Source organism: Neoarius graeffei, chromosome 7 (genome assembly GCF_027579695.1).
Source record: "Neoarius graeffei isolate fNeoGra1 chromosome 7, fNeoGra1.pri, whole genome shotgun sequence".
NCBI lineage: Eukaryota > Metazoa > Chordata > Actinopteri > Siluriformes > Ariidae > Neoarius > Neoarius graeffei.
Window position 1 is genome coordinate 23,498,517 of NC_083575.1, and position 25,558 is coordinate 23,524,074.

Consider the following 25,558-nt stretch of genomic DNA (forward strand, 5'->3'; position numbering starts at 1 on the left):
CTGCTATTAGTCCAAGAATTTGACAAACTCTGGAGGACGTCTTTCAGGAATGTGCTTCTGATAATAACAGAATTATTTGCTAATAAAAAATAAAAAAAAAATAGATGACTTGCAACCACGTGATCAAAACGTGCTACGTCTGCCATGATGGTGGATATACAAAGCAACTAAGATGGCGGCCGCTGAAAGCGTCTGTAAGCAATGCTGAATTTTCTCAGTATTACCACGATTTGAACGCTCGAGCGACGATTCGATAGATGTGTGTGGTTCTGATCCATATTATTTAAAAAAGTCAGACTTTTCTGAAGATAAGACGCTTCTACTGACTATTGAGTACGAATACAGGTCATTTCGTCCAATAGTTAAGACATTTCTTCCAAAGCCTTTTAATTAATTATTTTATATTTCAGGTACTAGTTTGTTCGAAAAAAGGAGGAATTCTCAATGGAATTTGACCGAAGCAAAACACATTTTTCTAAAGCAAATGAGTGCCATAGTACGTATGCTTCAACATTAAAGAGAGTACTAATACCCCTTTTCCACCAAATCAGTTCCAGGGCTGGTTCGGGGCCAGTGCTGGTGCTGGTTCACAACTCGTTCAACTTGCGAGCCAGCTGAGAACCAGTTTGCTTTTCCATAGCTCACGGTGCTAAGGGAAGCCACGTCATTACGTCGCTGCATACGTCAGTTACGTCGCTACGTTTGCATAAACCTTGGCGCGAATATCGAAGCAAAAACAACACGGAAGAAGCAGCAGCAGCAACAACAATAATGGATGACTTCGCGTTTGTACAGCTGTCGCTTCTCGTCGCTTAAAAATGGCGATTTTTCGCGGTCTTGTTATTGTTGTTGGTCTTAACAACTCCACCCCACCCCCCCGCTGACGTAAGCGGTTCTTTCCTCTGGCCCAGCAAAGAGCTGGTGCTAGCCTGGAACCAGTTTCTCTGGCCCCAGAGCCAGTTCTTTGTCAGTGGAAACAGAAAACCCGGTTCCAAACTAAGCACTGGCCCCGAACCAGCCCTGGAACTGCTTTGGTGGAAAAGGGGCATCAGAGGGGTAACCACGTCAGCCCGTGCCACTTGCTGACCCTGGGATGAGTTAACTCCCTTGTCATTGCAGGCTGCTCGCTTGCATGTCTATGTTTCCGGCTGGATCATATTAAATCTTCAGGCGCGGAGCAGCGCTCTCACAGGGGCTTCGTTCGCAAACACCAGAATACCTGAAATATAAAATAATTGATGGTGCGTATGAAAAAGGCTTGGGACGAAATGTCTTAATTATTGGACAAAATGGTCACTGGACGAAGTGTCCTGATCCCCTCGTCTCCTCTCTGTACTAAGCCTCAGAGTTTCCTCGCCCTCTTTCCGAATCACGGACGGAATTCTAAAAAATCGAAACGTGCCACAGTCATGAGTACTGTTGTGACCACGACCATACACAGCACAAAGATCTGGCACAGCTAAAAGAACACTTAAAGCAGTGGAAAAACAAAGAGAGTTGCTAAAAAACACATGACTGTGTTTTGTATGGAATGTCGCTTGACCCCACATTTGTATCTCCACCAACATGGCCGACATCCGGGTTTCTGTTTTGCTTTGGCGTCACTTGCAAGTCAAGGATAAACGTATTTAGTCAAAAGTGATAAACTGGTGAACCGTTGCAGAAAGAACAAAATGGCCATATGAGCTGAACAGTTTATAAAACTGTTAGGGTAATTAAGGGTGTCTGTGAGAGATACATAAAAACACCATAAGCACCGTTAGTTCCGCTTGGTGTGAAAGGAACAAAGAACAAAGTGCTCCCACCTTCGGTGTACTAGTCGCAGTAGGGATGGGCTGTGCAGGACAACTGTGGCTGGAGTTCGACCTGTTCGGGGAGGCACCCCTTGAGGACGGCCGTGACCTTCGACCTCTGTAGCGGAAGCTGGCCATCACTTGAGTGGTCCCTTCCGGAAGTATGAACTTCTCTCGCAGCTCCACATTGGTCCTACCTTTAGCTAAGAAGAGTGCACATAGAGTAATGAGTCATGTGCTAGCAGGAGCACACACTGCTCATATGGAGTGGAATGGACTGTACAGTAAAAAATGTCATTAGACTATAGTACAAGGGACTATAGTACAATCATAAATGGATCCAAATGAAAGCTTCATTTGAAGATAATGTGTTCTAATGACGGGCAATGATATGATGAATCTGGTGAGTGAGCAGTTTAATATGAGCAGTTGGCATGCGGCTTCACATCACACAAATATCGGTATTCTACATGGGTGCAATCTAATGACCATGTTGATGACAGGAGACGGACTCTCCCCATGTCCTTCTATTAACAATATGGTTTTAAAGCAGGCTGGTCACAAGGTAAAATAACACAAGGGATGCATCAATACCGATACTGATATTGAGTATAAATATGCTCATTTACTTTAAAACACGAGAGTGCTCCGAGAGCACAACAGCCCCCGCTGGCAACTAGGCCTTATGGCCTCTAGTAAAATGCGACTGAATTGAACGAAATTGCAATATGCGTATTACTGACATATAACAAAGAATCCTGTCAAGTTTTGTGAAATTCCTCCAAAAATTGTGAGAGGAGTTGATTTCAGAAAGTGAGTACCCTTCCCGGGACGGACGAACATCACCACGACATAATCCCGCTTCGGGTCTTTCGGCCAGCGGGGGATAAAAATTGTGATGCAAGTTGATTTCAGAAAGCAATTACACCTTGATGAAATTGCCAAAGTACAAGTTTGTTAATAATCGAGGGCATAACTCTGGTAAAATTTCCCCAAATTAAACGAAATTTCAATCTGCGTACGATATAACTGTCATATAACAAAGCCTTTTGGCAAGTTTGGTGAAATTCCTCCACAAATTGTGAGAGGAGTTGATTTCAGAAGAACGTACATCCGCATGAAATTGTCAAAGTACAAGTTATTTAATCAAGGCTCAAAACTCTGGGAAAATTTTCACAAACAAAATTAAAATCGCAATATGCGTATTACCGTCATATAACAAGGCTTTTTGCCAAGCTTCGAGAAATTCGTCCAAAAATTGTGAGAGGAGTTGATGTCAGAAGGCGAACACACCTTCATGAAATTGTGAAAGTACGAGGTTGTAAATCAAGGGCTGTAACGCTGGTAAAATGTGACCGAATTGTACGAAATAACAATATGCGTACTACCGACATATAACAAGGCCTTTTGCCAAGTTTCGTGAAATTCCTCCAAAAATTGTGAGAGGAGTCGATTCCAGAAGGAAAACACACTCATGAAATTGTCAAAGTATAATTTTGTTAATCAATGGGTGTGACTCTGGTAAAATGTGACCCAATTTAACAAAATTATAACGTGTGTTACCGACATATAACAAAGAATCCGGCCAAGTTTTGTGAACTTCCTCCAAAAATTGTGAGAGGAGTTGATTTCAGAAGGTGAGCACCCTTTCTGGGATGGACGGACGGACGGACGGAAATTGCCATGACATAATCCCCCTTCGGGCCTTTCGGCTAGCGGGGGATAAAAAGCTCTGATACTCAGTGCGTTTACATGCACATCCAAATCGAGCTACTGTCGGTAATCGAGCTGAGGGTCCCAGCAGGGGTGCCAGAGAAATCCAATCCTACATGCACACAAGGAAATCGAGCTATTGTGTGAGGTACATTGTGCACCCGAGCCACAGGTGGCGCTACACGCCCCATCGTGTTGGTACACTTCCGGTTGTCGTCATGAAGAAGAGCTATTCAAGAGTTATCAGTTCCGTGTTCACAAGAAGAACGACGACGAGGACAGCAACATCGAGATATATTATATATTCAACTCCTTAAGCTGAATGAGCATGAACTCTATCTCCTCATTGCTCCAGAAGTGCACGTTTCTACTACTGTTGTCATGCCAACCGAGGCTGTTGTGTTTCCCGCTTGTGGTCTCGTCACTTGTCACTTCAGGAAGGGGCAGTGCTGAAGTAAGTAGCTCAACTACGTAGCTCGATAGGGTTTACATGCACTAAGTAGCTCGGCTACAATCGCATAGTCTAGGTCGCGTAGCTCGATTACGAGAAATCCAGTTCGGTTCGATTTCAGCCGAGCTAAGGTGTTTCCATGGCATTTAGAATGTCGATTTCAGTCGAGCTACGGCAGAAATTCGATTTTCTCTATGTGCATGTAAACGCACTGACTGATACCTGATACCACATGATACTATATGACGTAAGCCAAGCGTACATACAACATCTTGCACGTAAAACATTCCATCAGCCAAGAAAAGTGGAACTAAATCAAATGTTCCATGATGCCTCAGATTGCTTAATACGAATTTGGCTAATTCATGAAGTATCAATAATGGTATTGATGAGAAAAAACATGTACTTAGTCTGAAAAAAAAAAAAGGCATCAATGCATCCCGAATTGACACTAACCGTCTTTAACTGTATTCATTTTATCGTAGTGTTCATAAACAGAAATTCAAGCCCAATTTAGAGCAAAGAGGAAAGTAAGATTGTCAAGCAGACTGCATTGAAAGAGCTGAGAACACAAAGTGTTTGTATGGAGAAACAACAGAGGTGGCCAGGAAAGCAGCCTAGAAACGCAGTGCAACAAACAAGTGCATGCAAGAGAAGTCTCAGGGAATAGCGTGGGATTAATGTTAATGAGAATACCATCACTCCAGCAGGAACACTCAGGTGCACACACACACACACACACAGTCACATGGGTTTGCACACATACCACTAGGATGGAGCAAGGAGAGAAAGTGTGAGAGTTGCCAACCTATAGGAGACTGAGTAATGGACGAGTTTGATTCCGAGCGCAACATTTTACTCCCGTGGTGATGAACTAGAAGAAATGATAGTTTGGTTCTTAGCACAAAGAAAACAGTGCGTATATTCAGCAGGAAAACAGTACACAGAGACAGAGAGAAGAATACTGAGAGAGCTGCTTTGTAGGAAAATGACAGCAAGCTTTCAGAACCTCATACACAGCCAATCAGAACACAGAGGCAGAAGACTCAGCCACAGGGTTGTCTGACCAAAAAACCTGGTTATAAACATTATAGATGCCTTTGAGTACATGTGTATATGTTCAAACTGTTTTGTGAAGAAGATAATACACATTAATGGCAGAATTAAGAATAAAAATAGAAATCCAGTATAAGGAATCTAATGATGTACAGCAAATACAGTGGTGCTTGAAAGTTTGTGGACCCTTTAGAATTTTCTACATTTCTGCATAAATATGACCGAAACATCATCAGATTTTCACACAAGTCCTAAAAGTAGATAAAGAGAACCCAGTTAAACAAATGAGACAAAAATATGATACTTGGTCATTTATTTATTGAGGAAAATGATCCAATATTACATATCTGTGAGTGGCAAAAGTATGTGAACCTCTAGGATTAGCAGTTAATTTGAAGGTGAAATTAGAGTCGGGTGTTTTCCATCAATGGGTTGACAATCAGGTGTGAGTGGGCACCCTGTTTTATTTAAAGAACAGGGATCTATCAAAGTCTGATCTTCACAACACACGTTTGTGGAAGTGTATCATGGCACGAACAAAGGAGATTTCTGAGGACCTCAGAAAAAGCGTTGTTGATGCTCATCAGGCTGGAAAAGGTTACAAAACCATCTCTAAAGAGTTTGGACTCCACCAATCCACAGTCAGACAGCTTGTGTACAAATGGAGGAAATCCAAGACCATTGTTACCCTCCCCAGGAGTGGTCAACCAACAAAGATCACTCCAAGAGCAAGGCGTGTAATAGTCGGCGAGGTCACAAAGGACCCCAGGGTAACTTCTAAGCAACTGAAGGCCTCTCTCACATTGGCTAATGTTCATGAGTCCACCATCAGGACAATGCTGAACAACAAAGGTGTGCATGGCAGGGTTGCAAGGAGAAAGCCACTGCTCTCCAAAAAGAACATTGCTGCTCGTCTGCAGTTTGCTAAAGATCACGTGGACAAGCCAGAAGGCTATTGGAAAAATGTTTTGTGGACGGATGAGACCAAAATAGAACTTTTTGTTTTAAATGAGAAGCATTATGTTTGGAGAAAGGAAAACACTGCATTCCAGCATAAGAACCTTATCCCATCTGTGAAACATGGTGGTGGTAGTATCATGGTTTGGGTCTGTTTTGCTGCATCTGTGCCAGGACGGCTTGCCATCATTGATGGAACAATGAATTCTGAATTATACCAGCGAATTCTAAAGGAAAATGTCAGGACATTTGTCCATGAACTGAATCTCAAGAGAAGGTGGGTCATGCAGCAAGACAGCAACCCTAAGAACACAAGTCGTTCTACCAAAGAATGGTTAAAGAAGAATAAAGTTAATGTTTTGGAATGGCCAACTCGAAGTCCTGACCTTAATCCAATCAAAATGTTGTGGAAGGACCTGAAGCGAGCAGTTCATGTGAGGAAACCCACCAACATCCCAGAGTTGAAGCTGTTCTGTACGGAGGAATGGGCTAAAATTCCTCCAAGCCGGTGTGCAGGACTGATCAACAGTTACTGGAAACGTTTAGTTGCAGTTATTGCTGCACAAGGGGGTCACACCAGATACTGAAAGCAAAGGTTCACATACTTTTGCCACTCACAGATATGTAATATTGGATCATTTTCCTCAATAAATAAATGACCAAGTATAATATTTTTGTCTCATTCGTTTAACTGAGTTCTCTTTATCTACTTTTAGGACTTGTGTGAAAATCTGATGTTTTAGGTCCTATTTATACAGAAATATAGAAAATTCTAAAGGGTTCACAGACTTTCAAGCACCACTGTATACTACCAAGTCCTATGAATGTTACTTCTCTGCCACTTCAAGGCACATTTTTAACAAGCAAAATGAAACACAGGCCTCCTTTACCTCTACATGGGTCGTTCTTAACTAGGAATTCGTCGAGCGCCATCCAGCCTCCTCCCACCCGCACCATAACAGTGCTGCGCAGGATCCGCACCAGCCTGAGCTGCTGCGAGTCTCCAAACTGAGCAGGGAACAGAGAGCAGCGAGTCAATACTGAGTCACAGTGTGAAAGTCACACAGCACTGACATAAATCCACAGACTGGGAAACAGCACAAACCGGACACTGCAGTGACATATTCCTGAGCTCTTCTTTTAGCAAGGGTTATTTCTGTAAAGATTAATGAAGATGTAGTGATCACAACATTAATCCGATGTGCTCGGTTTTGGATTTCGATACGTGTCCTGTTTGCACTTGTTTCCCAGCTGAGAAAACAATTTTGGACATAAACACAACATCAGTTTCATTCCAAAGAACGTACAAATGAATGGTCAATCCAACTGGTTCAAACCTTGTCCTTTGTTGCTGTGTAGTTGTCATTTAAGTGATAGTGATTTACGCTTAAGGAGTCCGAGTGTGTTTAAAACGTGTCCCCGGGATGTGATAATCCAACTAGAAAGTTAATCGGTCGTGTTTTGTTTCTAATATGAGCATCAATCTGACGACCACTAGAGTGTGCTGCAGTGCTGCGAGTTCTCCAGAACAGCAACTCCACATACTGAAAAGTTATTTTTGGCATTGAAGTGGATGAAGGGCAAGTAGATCTCGACTGATTATCCGACAAAATCAGCAAAATGACGTTTGCCAGTTGGATATGGCCATGGTGCAGTTCACAAGACACACTAAGTTATGGCTTCATGCTTTCTGTTCCAAAACAAAATTAAACTGATCATAACCCAACAGAAATCTTTCCACAAATCAACAATACATACAAAGGTTGCACTTTCTAGAAACCACCATACTAATAGAGAATGTGTGTTGGCGTTGATGCAGAACCAATGTGGCTAAACTCCAATGACACAATAAAAACAATATGGAAAGATGGCTGGACTCCACTCTCTAACACTCCACATAATCAACACACTCCCACACAGTGATGACCCTCTTGCTGAGCCTCGTTTTGGCCTCCGCTCTCTCAATGTGACAACCGGAATGATTCAATGCCACTGGTGAATTTGGTGATTGTGGGGAGAAGATGGGGTTTGAAGCATGATCAGATAAGAAGTAAAAAGAAGGCACAACAAACGGCTTAAAAATGACCATTTACCAGGATACAGCTTTCCAAAACAGCAACGTGCAGTTGGGAGTTTAGATTTTGATTGTCCCTGTTTGTTATACTCTCATCGGCGATTAACGGATCATGTAAGCAGTGAACCAGACCAAACTGTCAAAAGAATTGTTTCAGTTGATATGGAACAGCAAAACTGAACAAAGTGGTGCACATGACAGCAAAAAAGGCTTGAACACAAGCAAAGGAAAAAATGAGGTTTGCATGAATTCCCCAGTCCCCCAACACTTTGCCAGATAATCAGCTATGAGTTACTGGGTATTTTCACAAAGCATGACCTTGAGAAAGCATGTAGCCCATGATTTCAGTGTGATTTATATTCCCGAAACGACAGCTTTTTCAATCTTTCAAAGACTTCATTGAAGAAAAAAAGAGAGAGAGAGAGAGAGAGAAAAATAACTTAAGTATTAGTTATTGTTTTAGCTTGGGTTAAGGTCCTTTGAGATGGAGGTTTAATCATTAAGGAAGGCAATATAAGGCAAGCCCCGATGTTATGTTAAGCTTCAAAGCTCTCAGAAGATGAATACAAATCAAGTTAAATACTGAGGGGGAGAAAAAAAGGTTGTTAGAAATGCACCCTGACTCAAAAGCAGATAGGCGAGATCGTAAAATTTCACAAGATGTCAAAACTTCCTAAAAAGGACGAACATTCCTTTTCTTCCTACATAAATTGGGATCTGAGATGGAGCACTCCCACTTTGTTCTGACCTCTGTTTTAAAACAGTTTGCTCGTGCTGGCATTAATCTGACGCTGATCGCTAAAAGTAATGTTCTATACCCGAGAACCACGATGAATATTTTTAGCCTTTTTACTCTATAGTAATCCACACCATTTTTGGTGTCATTCGGAGTAAAACCCTTTCGCAGTCTCTCAGTTTCCCTCTCTCCCTGCTCCACCTGAACATGCTTTTACACACCACTGGAATATTCCAATGGAATTTGCGACAATCGGAGAAGAACAAAGCTCGTGTTGAGACGCAGCATTCTGAACGTTTTTGTTTGCTTATCGGCTTCTGAGGTCAATAGTGACTTGGTGCAAATCTTGTAAAGTATTGGAAAGGAAATTGGTGAAACCAAAAAAGGCACAATGTTAAGGAAGCACTGTGTGTATATGTACCTGGTTTCCAAGGTAGAACTGAACAGCAGAGAAAAATAAAAAGACAAATATTAGAAAACATTGTCTGAACAAGTACGGTGCATTCTCCTCAGAGGAGCATTTATCAACTGTCAAATGAAAACAGTACAAGGATTCATACAGGAAGGGGTTAAACGTGTCCTGGCAGCCCCCTTGCCCTTTCATTAAAAAGTCAAACATTTAACGTCACATGAGAATGCTATGAAGTCATTACTTCTGGCAAAAGCTATAAGGGGGAAGTCTGTCTCAAGAAGTAGCTGGACAAAAGCCAGTGGCACACTTCCAATTTTCCACAATTTTACACTTCCTTTGAAACACGCTTTTCACCACAGGACTAGACATGGGCTATATTTGCTTTGGTTTAAAGTTTGCATTGGCTTCACGTGTGCAAAGGACTCTGTACGAGGCATGGCGATGGTAATATGGTCAGTTTCTTACCCGGTATTTGTTCGCACCAATTTGCTCCACTTGGAACCGTTTAGGACATTTGCACTTTGCCACTTGACGCGTTACCTTAAAAATATAAATAGAGTCAATGTATTAGAATTTTTTTTTTTTTAATGCTGGAAATATACACTACCGTTCAAAAGTTTGGGGTCACCCAGACAATTTTGTGTTTTCCATGAAAAGTCACACTTTTATTTACCACCATAAGTTGTAAAACGAATAGAAAATATAGCCGAGACATTTTTTCTGGCCATTTTGAGCATTTAATCGACCCCACAAATGTGATGCTCCAGAAACTCAATCTGCTCAAAGGAAGGTCAGTTTTATAGCTTCTCTAAAGAGCTCAACTGTTTTCAGCTGTGCTAACATGATTGTACAAGGGTTTTCTAATCATCCATTAGCCTTCTGAGGCAATGAGCAAACACATTGTACCATTAGAACACTGGAGTGAGAGTTGCTGGAAATGGGCCTCTGTACACCTATGGAGATATTGCACCAAAAACCAGACATTTGCAGCTAGAATAGTCATTTAGCACATTAGCAATGTATAGAGTGGATTTCTGATTAGTTTAAAGTGATCTTCATTGAAAAGAACAGTGCTTTTCTTTCAAAAATAAGGACATTTCAAAGTGACCCCAAACTTTTGAACGGTAGTGTAATTCTTACAAGAAAAACTACAAGCATACCTCGTCTTCTATCTTATCAGCATCAGTCAGTGGTTTGTAGGCATCTTTGTTTGGGTGAAGAGCAGCAACAAACTCGTAGTAGTCAATGTAGCCGTCACCATCACGATCAAAGATGTCTGCTACAGCACTCATCTCCAGTCGACTGGTGGGAAACTCTGTCAGGACCGGAGAAGGAAATTATTAAACTGATCTATTTTAAAGGAATAATTGAGCCAGAACTGTCGCTAATATTGAACGGGGGCGAATGCCAAAAGCGAACGGGACCGTTCTGCTACAAAACTAGTGAATGAAACTTTACTCACTTGAAGAAAGAATTCCGTCGATAAACTCCTGCCTTGTGACTTTACCATCCTGATCCTTATCCATGCGACGAAAGAAATCCATGACTCGTGATTTCTTGTGGTTCATCCATCGCATGTAGCGCTTCCTCCAGACGTCGAAGTCAAAGTTGGCGAACTCTTTCAGCTGAAGAGATGTAGGAGAGGGGGTTAAAATCATATTTGACACACTTAGACTTTAGCATAGTTGCTAAAGTTTGTGGTTCTAACTAACCTCCTCTAGTCGGTCCAGTGCATCGTTCAGTTTTCTTCTCCTATCCAGGGCCAAAAGCCAAACCTGCTGCCATTTACTGACCAACAGGTTCACTCTGGGGTTCTTAGTCTCTATTGGAGCCTGGACTGTCGCTGGATACATGGACTGGGCCTGGGATCTCTTTCCTAATTATCACAGAGGTTCAGACATAAGGTTTGTATTTTGTGCGAAACACAACATAAACATAGTTTAAGGATTTAAAACCTACGGCCTGTTCTTCCTTTTTCCAGCACTGGAATCTGAGACTGAACCGGTGGATCAGCTGTGGCTTTCCTTTTATGAGTTTTAGTGACTTTGTCCACATCTGGTTGCTTTCTGGTCATCTCTTCCATGAAGGTCTGAATCACAAAATCAAATCTTAAGGCTTCAAACTAAAAAAAAACCCCAGTCAACATCTTTCTTACAGTAGAGGGAACTGAAGAACAGTGTTGGGTATGAAGTGTTTTGGTGCATGTTACTGGTACCTGATGCTCAGTGATGAGAGCTTTGATCTCCTCAATCTCCTGAGGCAGGGCCTCCTTGTCTTTCTCAGTGAGTGTGGTTTCTGCCCACTGTAACCAGTTCAGCAGATTCTCCAGGAGCTCTTGAGTGGCCATAAGCTCGTTCAGTGCACTAGATAACCTCTGCTGATGCTGCCGTGCCCATGCTGTGACCTGAGCAACACAAATAAGAGATGTTTATAATAGCATACAGATACAGTTGTGGTCAGAAATTTACATACAGTGACGTGAATGTCATCTTGGATATGAATGTCATGGCAATATTTGGGCTTTCGGTCATTTCTTTGAACTGTTATTTTTCTGTGGCAGAATGATTGTACAGCATACAGCTTTAATTTAAAAAAAAAACAACACACTAGAATTTGGTGCACAAGTTTAAATTTTCTTTTCGTTTCCTGAAATCAACACAGGGTCAAAATTATACATACAGGGTGAAAATTTTACATACGCTCACTTAGATTATTAATTCAGAGGTGCTGAAACTTCCAAAAGGTCTCTTATCTTGCCAAGGCCGGGGTCTCTTAACTTCCTGTTAGTGATCATGATTGACTACAGCTGGTAGCTTCTCTGTGCCTTCATAAAAAGGGTTTGTTTGCAGCAGTCATTGGATTGACCAACACACAGTAAAATGGGAAAGTCCAAGGAGCTCAGTGCAGATCTGAGAATGAGGATCGCAGATGTACACAACTCCGGAATGTCTCTTGGAGCCATTTCTGAACAACTGCAAAATCCAAGCTCAGTTCAAAAAATTGTATCCAAGTTATTGTGAGGTGTAGTCACTTTGCCAAACCACTTTGCTTCAAGAAAACCCAAACTGTCACCCTCAGCTGAAAGGAAATTGGTTTGGACGGTCAGGAACAACCTCGGAACCACCATGGCACAGCCCTGCCATGAACTGTAAGCTGATGGATCACTGTCTACAGTTCAGATCACCATGGACTAAGAGGCTGCTATCCAAGAAATAACCCCCTGCTCCAAAATTGACACCTTCAAGCTTAACTAAAGTTTGAAGCTGACCACACGGACAAAGAAAAGCCTTCTGGAGGAAAGCTGTATGGTCAGATGAGACAAAGATTGAGTTGTTTGGCCACAATGACCACCATGTACAGAGGGACACTGTACCAACTGCTGGTGGTGGTAGGATCATCATGCTCTGGGGCTGTTTTGCTGCCAGTGGAACTGGTTCATTGCACAAAGTGGATGGAATAATGAAGGAGGAGGACTACCTCAGAATTCTTCAGCATAAACCATCAGAAAGTTGAACACGACTTGGGACTTGCAACAGGACAATTAACCCAAACACGCATCAGAGCTGGTTGTGGAGGATAAAGCAGTCTAACATTAAGCTTTAAACAAGTCCTGACTTCAACCCTATTGAAAATATATGGACCGTACTTATAAGTCGAGTCCATGCCAAGGAAAAAAACAAATTTAAGTGAACTCTACCAATTCTACCATGAAGAATAGTGAAATATCCAACCAGAATTCTGCCAGAAGCTTGTTCATGGTAAACAAAAATGTTTGGTCAAGGTGAATCTTGTGAATCTTGCAAAGAGACATTTTACCCAAATATTAGGTGTGCTGTATGTATAATTTTGACCCTAAGAAATCCAAAGAAAATTAAAACTTGTGCACCAAATTCTAGTGTGTTTTTTTTTAAATTAAAGATGTATGCTGTACAATCATTCTGCCACAGAAAAAGAACAGTTCAAAGAAATGACTGAAAGCCCAAATATTGCCATGACATTCACGTCACTGTATGTAAACTTCTGACCACAACTGTACGTGCAAAAAGTGTGCTTACACTAACGACAAAGGGGCCAATTTAGCATATACACATTCAGTGTGCTAGGTTTCATAGGTGTTCCTTATCACATATGTCAAAAATGGATGAATTAATTGATGGATGTTAACATGAAAAATATCAAAATATAATTTAGAAAAGAAAGAAAAAAATTATATATATATATATATATTTCCCCTCAATAATAATAAGAATTATTATTATTATAGCATTTCTCACAAATTGCTACTGTCATTTCGCCGGTTTCTTTACATTCTAAGCGGAAATGATTTTGTTGGACGTTTTGTATAATTTTTTTATTGATTCAATCTGCAAAAAATAAAAATGATCTGTTTCTCAAAATCCAGTGAATGTGGATAAAATAAAACAGTTATTCCGCTCAACCTCGTCATACATGGCTTATAACCAGCTCGGTGCTACGTGCCTCATTGACTATCAGCTCGTGTACGACTCGATTTTGTGGAATAACCGTTAAATATACCATATACCTTCTGTAAGAGCTTGTTTTTCTGTCCAACCCCCTTTTTCAAAACCCACACACATCACTCCTAACCTATCAGTTTCTGTGAAGTCATACACGAGCTTCATAAAATCAGATCCAGACCAAAAAGGTCACTGCAAAACTCTTGACTTCCTGGTGTTGGTCTTTTTCTTTCGAATTATTTTCCCACGATTTCTGCCTTGTTTTATTTTGTTGTTGTTTTTTCTTCGATACACCCACTTTCCGTTTTGTAATATAACAGTACATCGACTTCATTTTCCAGTCTTTGAAACATTAAAACGTAGCCGTGTAGTTCATTTGTATTCCACATAATCAGGGACTAAAACCTGCGGCGTTTATACCACATATGTGACCCCTCACCGAATCCAGGGACACATGTCGGCCGAAAAGAATCTGAGATAATCGCAAAAGAAGCTTTTTTTTTTCGAAATTTGTGATTTTTGTTTTTTTCCATAATGTGCAAGTTGAGATCTTGAAGAATGCAATCAGTATTTCAGATAATAGATTGTTTTGTTGGAAAAGCATACATTTTTTGTTGCAAATTGTCTCGTTTTTGTCAGGACTGTAGCCTGCTGGGGGGTGTGGGTAAATTACCATATGGGCCATTCACATGATGATTTAAGTCTTTTGGGTTTTTTTTCGCGAATCAGCTGTATGATCCGAGTTGAGCGCATGGCTACTTAGCTGCATACAGGCGTGTGATTTCACTATGGAATGAGCAAGCTAAACAGAGCGCAGAGGAGCTGAAACACGGTATTTACATTGGAGATAACCATTTCTAGCCAAAAAAACCCCCCGCAACCTCGTTTTCCAGATTGAATGGAATACTTGAATGATCGGATGATACACGGACCGTTCTAGGATTACATTCCATCGGAGGCATTGGTGTGTGCAAGGCGCCGTTTCTCTTTCTGATGGGGTGAGTTTATTAATCTAAGGCTGTGTGGTTATTTTTGCATGTAACGGAGAGTGTTGTGGTTTGGTTAAGCCTAGGTCACAACCGGACGTATGATTTTTTGGCCGTGTGATTTTTGGCGTTTCCCAAATCGCTGTGTTTTTTTTTTTGTTCATGGAGAAAGACGCGCGTTGGCCGTAAGTTTGTCTTGCAACCTGAAAAAACCGTAAGCGCCTGTACAGTTTGTTTGACATGACAAAGAACCTCTGCGGCCGGTCTGCGGCTCGAAAATCAGCACATCACACGCGCGCTCTCGTGCGTTTCATGCGTGCTCTCCGTGTGTTTCTTGCGTTTTTTGCGTGTAGACCGGCCGTAGGAGCACGGTACGGCCGGTTGTGACCGAGGCTTTACATGAAACTAGCATTGTGTTAGTTGTGTCATCATCGTGCTATCTTTCTTTCTTACGGTGTGAGTAATTTTTCAACCACAAAACGTTAAAGTATACTTTAGGACTTATTTTTGTACTTCATAATTGTGTTGGGCATACTTTGCATGGAAGGAAAACTGACGTGGTGATCTTTGTTTACACGAAAGTAGCATCATGCTAGCTCGTAGGGGGTAGGGCTTTCCTTAATGTCATGCAGATGAGCAGCATTATGTGCCCGCCCTGCACCCAGAGTAGCTGAGATGGAAAACTTTGAGGGCGATTTTCTCCCTTTTCTGTTTTAAGAAGTATACACTTTCAAAAGGCCACACATTCTTCAAATATTGTCAGATCTCCACATGGAAGGCATCATTGGAAAGCTTAGAAACTGTACTTTCTGAATCTGTCAATAACTCAAAATGCCCCCGGGCAGACATGTGTCCCTGGATTCTGTGATCTGCCACATATATGCTGTAAGTGTGAAAATGTAAAACTCTACCGTATATTCAAGCATCATTAAGCTGAATTGCAAAATACTTCAGGAAACTGTGCATGAACAGGAGTGTGAGATGTTAGTTGAGCAGAATGACGCTGACCTCCTCGAAGCGGGCTTTAATGATGGTGTTCCAGTGTTTCACAGTGGTGATAGAGTCTGGATGGCAGATAGCTAAGATGGCTTCACCCATGCTGATGGCTTTGCTCAGAGCCACACTCTTTTCTTCCAGCTTCTTCATGAATTCCTGCTTGGTAGTCAAATGACAACACCAAGGACAAAACAAAAAGAATTTACGCGGATGTTCCAGTGAGAAGTTTCCCATCCACCCACCTTCTATGTGTGTGAATAATGTCTGGTGAAAACTATGTGGAACAAATTATTCCTGGTTCAGATATGAGATCATGCTCAAGGGATATGTGCTATTAGAGGTTGAGTCCTGTTTTGGCCAGCTCTAATTCAGCTTGCGAGGCCATGTATGGTTTATGTTACTCTACTGGCTACACCGATGGGTCAGCAGATAGCAACGTAAGACTTAAAGGCTTAACAATTTCAAACTACACTTTAAGAAGAGTTAATGAAAAAAGACCACAAGAAACGATCACTCTGGAGCATGTCTGCACTGAAAGCATAAATACAGAATTTTATTTACAGTGCACCGCTATTTGTGTAATTTTTTTTTTCTTTTTTCAGAGTAGATCGGTGTTTGATAACTATGAAGCAATAATGTGTATGTGGGCCTTGCGCTGCAAAAGACACTTGCTTTGTGTTGTTCAATCAGGCCACGCAGGGCTTCCTCATCCTCAGGCAGAGACCCGTGGAAACGGAGGCTCTGTTCTGCTTCAGCCAGCCACTCTAGCAGGATATGAACAGTTGAGTGAAACTCCTCTGCCTGAAAAAACACATAATACATGACGTTGATTTTAAAATATACACTGTCTTCATTTCACGTCTAAGGAATTAAACATAAAATACCCTCACAGTAGCAGTGACAGGCCAGTTTTTAAAATAGTTGTCATATACCCCTTTTCCACCAAAGCAGTTCCAGGGCTGGTTCGGGGCCAGTGCTTAGTTTGGAACCGGGTTTTCTGTTTCCACTGACAAAGAACTGGCTCTGGGGCCAGAAAAACCGGTTCCAGGCTAGCACCAACTCTCTGCTGGGCCAGAGGAAAGAACCGCTTACGTCAGCGGGGGGGGGGGCGGAGTTGTTAAGACCAACAACAATAACAAGACCGCGAAAGATCGCCATTTTTAAGCGACGAGAAGCAGCAGCTGTACAAACGCCAAGTCATCCATTATTATTATTGTTGTTGTTGTTGCTTCTTCCGTGTTGTTTTTCCTTTGATATTCGCGCCAAGGTTTATGCAAACGTAGCGACGTAACTGACGTATACAACGACGTAACTGACGTATACAGCGACGTAACTGACGTATACAGCGACGTAATGACGTGGCTTCCCTTAGCACCGTGAGCTATGGAAAAGCAAACTGGTTCTCAGCTGGCTCGCAAGTTGAACGAGTTGTGAACCAGCACCGGCCCCGAACCAGCCCTGGAACTGATTTGGTGGAAAAGGGGTAACAGTGTTGTGTAATTTATCAAATTAAAAAGAGTGTGAAGAGCTGAACTGAAAACTTGTTTAAATTTGTAAATATGTCTAAAAAAAAAAAAAAGTTATGAACGTTTTGAAAATCCAGTGCTTTATATAACTTCCATTTCAGTCTGTTGCCCCGGCCACAACCCAGTAATTATTTTCCACTGGTTTAATTTTCCATTCATGAGAAAAAAAAAACCTCAATCGGAAATTAATAGACCAAACAGCCAAAAATAAGGAGATGTAGAATTTTGAGTATCAGGGTAAGAATTACAGATAAAGGCTTCTTCTTCTATCTCACAATTCTGCACCTAGAAGGCTGAAAAGTAATACATCAATGAAATCGGTCCATCCTTTGTGTTTAAACATAAAAGCCAGAATTGAGCAAGTACAGTGCTGAGCGTAAATGAGTACACCCCCTTTGAAAAGTAACACTTTAAACAATATCTCAATGAACACAAACAATTTCCAAAATGTTGACAAGGCAAAGTTTAATATAACATCTGTTTAACTTATAACGTGAAAGTAAGGTTAATAATATAACTTCGATTACACATTTTTCAGTTTTACTCAAATTAGGGTGGTGCAAAAATGAGTACACCCCACAACAAAAACTACTACATCTAGTACTTTGTATGGCCTCCATGATTTTTAATGACAGCACCAAGTCTTCTAGGCATGGAATGAACAAATTGGCGACATTTTGCAACATCAATCTTTTTCCATTCTTCAGCAATGACCCCTTTTAGTGACTGGACGCTGGATGGAGAGCGATGCTCAACTTGTCTCTTCAGAATTCCCCAAAGGTGTTCGATTGGGTTCAGATCAGGAGACGTACTTGGCCACTGAATCACTTTCACCCTGTTCTTCTTCAGAAATCCAACAGTGGCCTTAGATGTGTGTTTAGTCATGTTGGAAAAGTGCATGACGACCAAGGGCACGGAGTGATGGTAGCATCTTCTCTTTCAGTATAGAGCAATACGTCTGTGAATTCAATGAAATGCAGCTCCCCGACACCAGCAGCACTCATGCAGCCCCACATAAGGACACTGCCACCACCATGTTTCACTGTAGGCACCAGGCATTTTTCTTTGTATTCCTCACCTTTGCGACGCCATACAGTTTTCAAGCCATCAGTTCCAAAAACATTTATCTTGGTCTCATCACTCCAGAGTATAGAGTCCCAGTCGTCTTCATCTTTGTCAAACTCTAGGCGGGCTTTTTTGTGCCTGGGCTTTAGGAGAGGCTTCTTTCGTGGACGGCATCCATGCATGCCATTCCTCTGCAGTGTACGCCGTATTGTGTGACGGGAAATAGTCACCCCAGTTTGGCGTTCTACTTCTTTAGATAACTGCAGTGCACTTGCATGCCGATTTTCTTCAACCCTTCTCATCAGAAGACGCTCCTGTCGAGGTATTAACTTCCGTGGACGACCTGGACGTCTCTGTGAGATGGTTGCAGTTCCATCTTTCTTAAATGTTTCTACCACGTTTGCTACAGTATTCTGACTGATAAGTAAAGCTTTGCTGATCTTCTTGTAGCCTTCACCTTTGTGGTGTAAAGAAATTATTTTCTTTGGGGAATTCTGAAGAGACAAGTTGAGCATCACTCTCCATCCAGCATCCGGTCACTAAAAGAGGTCGTTGTTGAAGAATGGAAAAAGATTGATGTTGCAAAATGTCGCCAACTTGTTCATTCCATGCCTAGAAGACTTGGCGCTGCCATTAAAAATCATGGAGGCCATACAAAGTACTAGATGTAGTAGTTTTTGTTGTGGGGTGTCCTCATTTTTGCACCACCCTAATTTGAGTAAAACTGAAAAATGTGTAATCGAAGTTATATTATTAACCTTACTTTCACATTATAAGTTAAACAGATGTTATATTAAACTTTGTCTTGTCAACATTTTGGAAATTGTTTGTGTTCATTGAGATATTGTTTAAAACGTTACTTTTCAAACGGGGTGCACTCATTTACGCTCAGCACGGTATATTCGATTTAAACTGTGGACACCAAGCATGACTGATGATGGTGGTGCTTGAACGCGCTGTGTATAAGAGGGTCAAACTTTTCTTATTTCTCTTCAAAACAGTATCACTGATATTTATATATGTTCTCATTTTTTCTCCATGAAAAAAAAATTCTCCATGAAAATCAGTGAATTTAGGAAGGATACAACATTTTCCTCAGTGATCCGATCTTTCACGGTCACTAGGCAGCAAAGTGTTCAGACGATTTTAATGGAAAAATCAAATCAACATGAGAGATTCGACCACTAGGTGGGAATCATGAGTTTCAAGCTGATTGAACTAACAGTGAGCGAGCTGGAAGCAACAACAAAACACACAGGCCGCTGACGAATATCACTAAAAAACCCAAGATGGCAGCGCCTGTGAGTTTGGTGTATTGCATTACACAGCGTTATAAAACGCTTAAAGTAAAAGCTAATTAAACACGCCGCACAAAATTAACAATATATTCTGTAAATATGTTATTTATTCTTGAATCGACACTAGTTTTATGTCGATTAAACACTTTTAAACGTCTTTAAAGGCCAAATGAAAACATGCTGCTCTCCCATACAAACGTATGGAAGGTTCATCAGTGCAGTCGCGCGCTGTCAAGCCTAATCACAGGCTTGAGAAGTGGTCAGCGTGTCTGCTTCTCGATTGGGAGATTGTGAGTTCTATTCACGGTCGGCTCATACCTAAAGACCATCGTAAAAATGGTACCCAGTTACTTGGAATGCATGGACCCTTGATATACGTTGTGTTTTCAAGTACTAGTAATTCATGTTTCTGGACAGGTTCTCGTTGACAAGACCCCTCGTCTTTTTTTTTTTTTAGTTGTTTTTGATTACTAAAGTTATTTTTACTTTCCAGGAATGTTTTGTGTGATATTAAAAATATAAAGTTCTGAACAAGTTAGAGAAAGATAATCGAAATATCCCAATTTTGACCTATTTTTGTCCAATATGCCCAGCACATTACAATTAATTATGGGTGGCAGCCAAGGGGTTAATTTATAATCAAGATGCAGAAAGTTGTGTACCTGACACAGAGCTTGCTCCAGCCGTGTCTGTTTGAACACAGAGAGGGCGCACACCGTCTCCCAGCGCAAGCTCAGCTCCTGCATCTGAACTTTGACCCAGGAGGAGTCGTCATGGCTGTTGTCAATCAGCTCACGGGCTGAACGTTTCAGAGCCTGTACAGAGCCTGTCCTCTTTCCGAGCTCCTTTTGAAACACCTGTGAGACGTGCACACACACACACAAACAAGCACACAAATCAAGCATAATGCAGTTTTAGGGTGCTTTCCCATATGCAACGTTTAGTCTATTGCAGGGCTTTTCAAAGTGTGGGGCGCACCTCCCCTAGAGGGCGCCAGAGTTCTTCGGGGGGGGGCGCAATGTGAGGAAAAATAAACCAGAATAAGTTACTATTGCGGACATTTAGCGAACTTCAGCTAGCCTTTGCCGGAGACAAAATGGATCGATTTTTAGTAGCTAAAGCTACAGTGAGTGAGGAGACAGAGTCTGGGCCAAACAAAAAAGAAGGAAGTATGACCACGATTATTTAAAGTTTGGATTTTCATGGACTGGATCTGAAGATGCTCCACTGCCACAGTGTCTTGTCTGCCAAGAGGTGCTAGCTAACAATGCTATGCGATGTTTAAAATGTGTAAAACAAGGTGTTTTAAAAAAAAAGCAGAGATGTTTAAAATGTGTAAAAAAAAAGATGTTTTAAAAAGCACAGATGTTTAAAATGTGTAAAAAATGTTTTAAAAAGCACAGATGTTTAAAAAGTGTAAAAAAATGTTTTAAAAAGCACAGATGTTTAAAATGTGTAAAAAAATGTGTTAAAAAGCACAGACGTTTAAAACGTGTAAAAAAAAGATGTTTTAAAAAAGCACAAATGTTTAAAATGTGTAAAAAATGTTTGAAAAAGCACAGATGTTTAAAATGTGTAAAAAATGTTTGAAAAAGCACAGATGTTTAAAATGTGTAAAAAAAGATGTTTTAAAAAAGCACAGACGTTTAAAATGTGTAAAAAAAAGATGTTTTAAAAAAGCACAGATGTTTAAAATGTGTAAAAAAGATGTTTTAATAAAGCTCATATGTTTTAAATGTGGAAAAAATGTTTTCAAAAAGCACAGATGTTTAAAATGTGGAAAAGAAAAAAATAAAAATGTGTACAACAACCATTTTTTTAAATACGAATGGAACATTAAGTATAGCAACAACAAAAATTGTAAGGGGGGCGCTGTTGTTTATTTGCTCTCTGAGGGGGGGCTGACTCTCCCACACTTTGAAAACCCCTGCTCTATTGAATTGAACCCTGGTGTCCTTTCTTTACTGGTTCTTCATTAGTTTGTGGGAACACAGCAAGCACACTCCAGTGCGGTCCAAGACCATCTGAGGAGGACGGTCTCAGTCCAGTTCTGTCAGTAAACCCGCTGAAACTCAATCGACTACAAACATGGACTCCCCGAACCACATTTCCCAGAATACACAGCGCCCTCTGTCTCCCGCCTACTGATTCACACCTGACTGTCATTTCCTCAATCACCTGTCCCTCCATACAAGCTCACCTCACACAAACACCTTTGCAAAGTATCGTTCTGCCCTCAGTACATACCGAGCCTTGGTTCCTTCTGATTGTTTATTCCGTTTCTGACTCTTGCTGCTTTCCTCTCGTTTCTCGCTCTTTGCCTTTCTCTACGCTACACTGTTTGCTGATCCTCGCTAGTTTGCTGACTCTGATTTCCGCTTTGGCTTTGACGACCTTCTGTAAGCTGTCTTCCTCCGCGCTTACATCTGTAAGTGCCTGCACTCTCAAGTTCCAAGTGAGACTGCAGTGAGGAAGCAATTCATGACCCAACTGCAAGAACTGAACCGAAAACGCTGTGTATTTTGGGTTGCGAACATACACATACACACTAGATAGCCAAAAGTACGTGAATCCCCCTGACCATCCCCTTCCACATTTAGTTCCCGCTTTGCTATTATAATAACCTCCACTTTTCTGGGAAGGCTTTCCACTAGAATTTGGATCATGGCTGTGGGGTTTGCCTCACTGATGGTTGGTGAGGAGGCCTGGAGCGCAGCTGGCGTTTCAGTTCATCCCAGAGGTGTTTGGTAGGGTTGAGGTCAGAGGTCTGTTCAAGTTTTTTTTTTTTTTTCCACAGCAACATCAGCAAACTTGAATACAAAGGCAATTTAATCAATCGTGTGCTTCCAAATTTGCAACAGTTCAGGGAATGTCCGCATATAGGCGTGATGGTCAGGTGTCCACCAACTTTCGGCCATATCGTGTACAGTATGTTTTGTAGATCCAGGATGCTAAATTGTCCTGTGAAAACTGGGCCAAAGCAGAGAGTTGTACCGTAGCGCTGAAAAAAGCTGCCGTGTGTCTGAGCCAGTGGAAGAGAAAGAGAAATTAAATGCACAAAATGTTTAAACTAGTTATTTATACTAATGATAATCTAGTCATCCAATGATTTTGTGATTTTTGCAAGCTCTCAGCAAATATTTGTCGACTTTTTTCAGCAGCTATACAACCCTGATTCCAAAAAAGTTGGGACAAAGTACAAATTGTAAATAAAAACGGAATGCAATAATTTACAAATCTCAAAAACTGATCTTGTATTCACAATAGAACAGACAACATATCAAATGTTGAAAGTGAGACATTTTGAAATTTCATGCCAAATATTGGCTCATTTGAAATTTCATCACAGCAACACATCTCAAAAAAGTTGGGACAGGGGCAATAAGAGGCTGGAAAAGTTAAAGGTACAAAAAAGGAACAGCTGGAGGAACAAATTGCAACTCATTAGGTCAATTGGCAATAGGTCATTAACATGACTGGGTATAAAAAGAGCATCTTGGAGTGGCAGCGGCTCTCAGAAGTAAAGATGGGAAGAGGATCACCAATCCCCCTAATTCTGCGCCGACAAATAGTGGAGCAATATCAGAAAGGAGTTCGACAGTGTAAAATTGCAAAGAGTTTGAACATATCATCTACAGTGCATAATATCATCAAAAGATTCAGAGAATCTGGAAGAATCTCTGTGCGTAAGGGTCAAGGCCGGAAAACCATACTGGGTGCCCGTGATCTTCGGGCCCTTAGATGGCATTGCATCACATACAGTACAGGCATGCTTCTGTATTGGAAATCACAAAATGGGCTCAGGAATATTTCCAGAGAACATTATCTGTGAACACAGTTCACCATGCCATCCGCCGTTGCCAGCTAAAACTCTATAGTTCAAAGAAGAAGCCGTATCTAAACATGATCCAGAAGCGCAGACGTCTTCTCTGGGCCAAGGCTCATTTAAAATGGACTGTGGCAAAGTGGAAAACTGTTCTGTGGTCAGACGAATCAAAATGTGAAGTTCTTTATGGAAATCAGGGACGCCGTATCATTCAGACTAAAGAGGAGAAGGACGACCCGAGTTGTCATCAGTGCTCAGTTCAGAAGCCTGCATCTCTGATGGTATGGGGTTGCATTAGTGCGTGTGGCATGGGCAGCTTACACATCTGGAAAGACACCATCAATGCTGAAAGGTATATCCAGGTTCTAGAGCAACATATGCTCCCATCCAGACGACCTCTCTTTCAGGGAAGACCTTGCATTTTCCAACATGACAATGCCAAACCACATACTGCATCAATTACAGCATCATGGCTGTGTAGAAGAAGGGTCCGGGTACTGAACTGGCCAGCCTGCAGTCCAGATCTTTCACCCATAGAAAACATTTGGCGCATCATAAAACGGAAGATACGACAAAAAAGACCTAAGACAGTTGAGCAACTAGATTCCTACATTAGACAAGAATGGGTTAACATTCCTATCCCTAAACTTGAGCAACTTGTCTCCTCAGTCCCCAGACGTTTACAGACTGTTGTAAAGAGAAAAGGGGATGTCTCACAGTGGTAAACATGGCCTTGTCCCAACTTTTTTGAGATGTGTTGTTGTCATGAAATTTAAAATCACCTAATTTTTCTCTTTAAATGATACATTTTCTCAGTTTAAACATTTGATATGTCATCTATGTTCTATTCTGAATAAAATATGGAATTTTGAAACTTCCACATCATTGCATTCCGTTTTTATTTACAATTTGTACTTTGTCCCAACTTTTTTGGAATCGGGGTTGTATTTCTGACCAATGAAAGAGTTTTTACGAGGATGTTTTCAGCCCTTCATGCCCTTTAGCCAACATTTTATTTTTGCTTTTTGGTTCATGCGCACTGTGAAACCAATTCAAATCGCAAACAAGCCAAAAGTATCAGTTTCCCTCTGACTCAAACTCTAACCCAGCAGAAACGTGAACCCTTTGGCACAATTCCGTCTCTCAAGTTTAAATCCGATCCCAAAAAAAATAAAAAAAAAAGAATTTGATCAGCGGTGATTAGGAGGAAAGTGGAACAGACATATTGAAAAACACTGCAAATTCAGTAATCTGAGTCCAAGGTCCTTCAATTTGAGCAGCTCAAACCTTAATCAGAAGGGCCAAAAGAGGCTCGTGTGAAGGGGGAATGGAAAGTGGACATGAAGTTTTGTTCACTGATTAAGCTATGTTGTCTAAGTGAAACCTGCAGTGACAAATTTGGATAAAAGATACAAGGAAAGAAAAGTGACATTGTCAAACCATAACAGAATCAAGAAGGCCCCAAAATAGAAGCACGTGAAAGAGTATTTCAAAACTAGACTCTATTAAGGCATATAAGCAGAAATAAAATACAATAAACCCTCGTTCCTGTTTAATTCTCTATTAGGTTAGCTGAGAAAGCATTCGCGTGTGCTGTTTCCAAAGTACACAGTCAGAGGGCCAGCAGTACCTTGTGGCTGTCGATGAGGTTGAGCACCAAATCTATGTCTCCATGCACAGGCTGGTCCTCTGCCAGCTGCGGCTCTACTTTATAAAGCCAGTCAATCAGAGCCTGCAGAGCATCAGTGAACTGGCCCGAGAACAGCAGAGCCTCCTCCAGCTTGTTCTGCCTGTCAGAAAAGAACCAATACTTGCACTGTAAAAAAAAATAGTTGAGAATACTTGAAATTTCAAGGCAACCGTCTGCATTAAGAATTTTATGTTTTGCCAATGATGTGCCCATGATAATCCAAACTATGATAAAACTGTTATCTTTATTAAGAATTCTTAATTAAGTCAATTTTCAATTCCTCATTCTGCCAACATAGATTTCTCTTTTTGCTGAACAGTGGCATTCACAGTAGTACAAAAAGGCAATTGAGGTTCTCAATTTTTTTTTTAGATATTTTTTTGGGGCTTTTTTCACCTTTACTTGGATAGGACAGTGTAAAGACAGGAAATAAGAGGGATCGGGAAATGACCTCGGGTCAGAATCAAACCCAGGTCCCCGGATTTATGGTATGGCACCTTA

General features: G+C 41.2%; 1 protein-coding gene across 6 annotated transcripts in view; it reads right to left on the bottom strand.

The window, feature by feature from the left end:
* dst (dystonin) overlaps positions 1 to 25,558 on the bottom strand; it is a 340,713-nt gene that overhangs the window by 7,672 nt on the left and 307,483 nt on the right. For all 6 annotated transcript variants that reach the window (XM_060925410.1, XM_060925409.1, XM_060925412.1 and 3 more), the window contains 13 exons: positions 24,998 to 25,157; positions 20,204 to 20,398; positions 16,325 to 16,453; positions 15,665 to 15,808; positions 11,408 to 11,596; positions 11,152 to 11,281; positions 10,905 to 11,068; positions 10,655 to 10,817; positions 10,353 to 10,507; positions 9,658 to 9,732; positions 9,202 to 9,219; positions 6,861 to 6,978; positions 1,806 to 1,996 (listed from right to left, as the gene is read on the bottom strand). In XM_060925410.1, the coding sequence (XP_060781393.1) occupies positions 1,806 to 1,996; positions 6,861 to 6,978; positions 9,202 to 9,219; positions 9,658 to 9,732; positions 10,353 to 10,507; positions 10,655 to 10,817; positions 10,905 to 11,068; positions 11,152 to 11,281; positions 11,408 to 11,596; positions 15,665 to 15,808; positions 16,325 to 16,453; positions 20,204 to 20,398; positions 24,998 to 25,157 (1,831 nt within the window). The remainder of the gene's footprint in view (positions 1 to 1,805; positions 1,997 to 6,860; positions 6,979 to 9,201; positions 9,220 to 9,657; positions 9,733 to 10,352; positions 10,508 to 10,654; positions 10,818 to 10,904; positions 11,069 to 11,151; positions 11,282 to 11,407; positions 11,597 to 15,664; positions 15,809 to 16,324; positions 16,454 to 20,203; positions 20,399 to 24,997; positions 25,158 to 25,558) is intronic.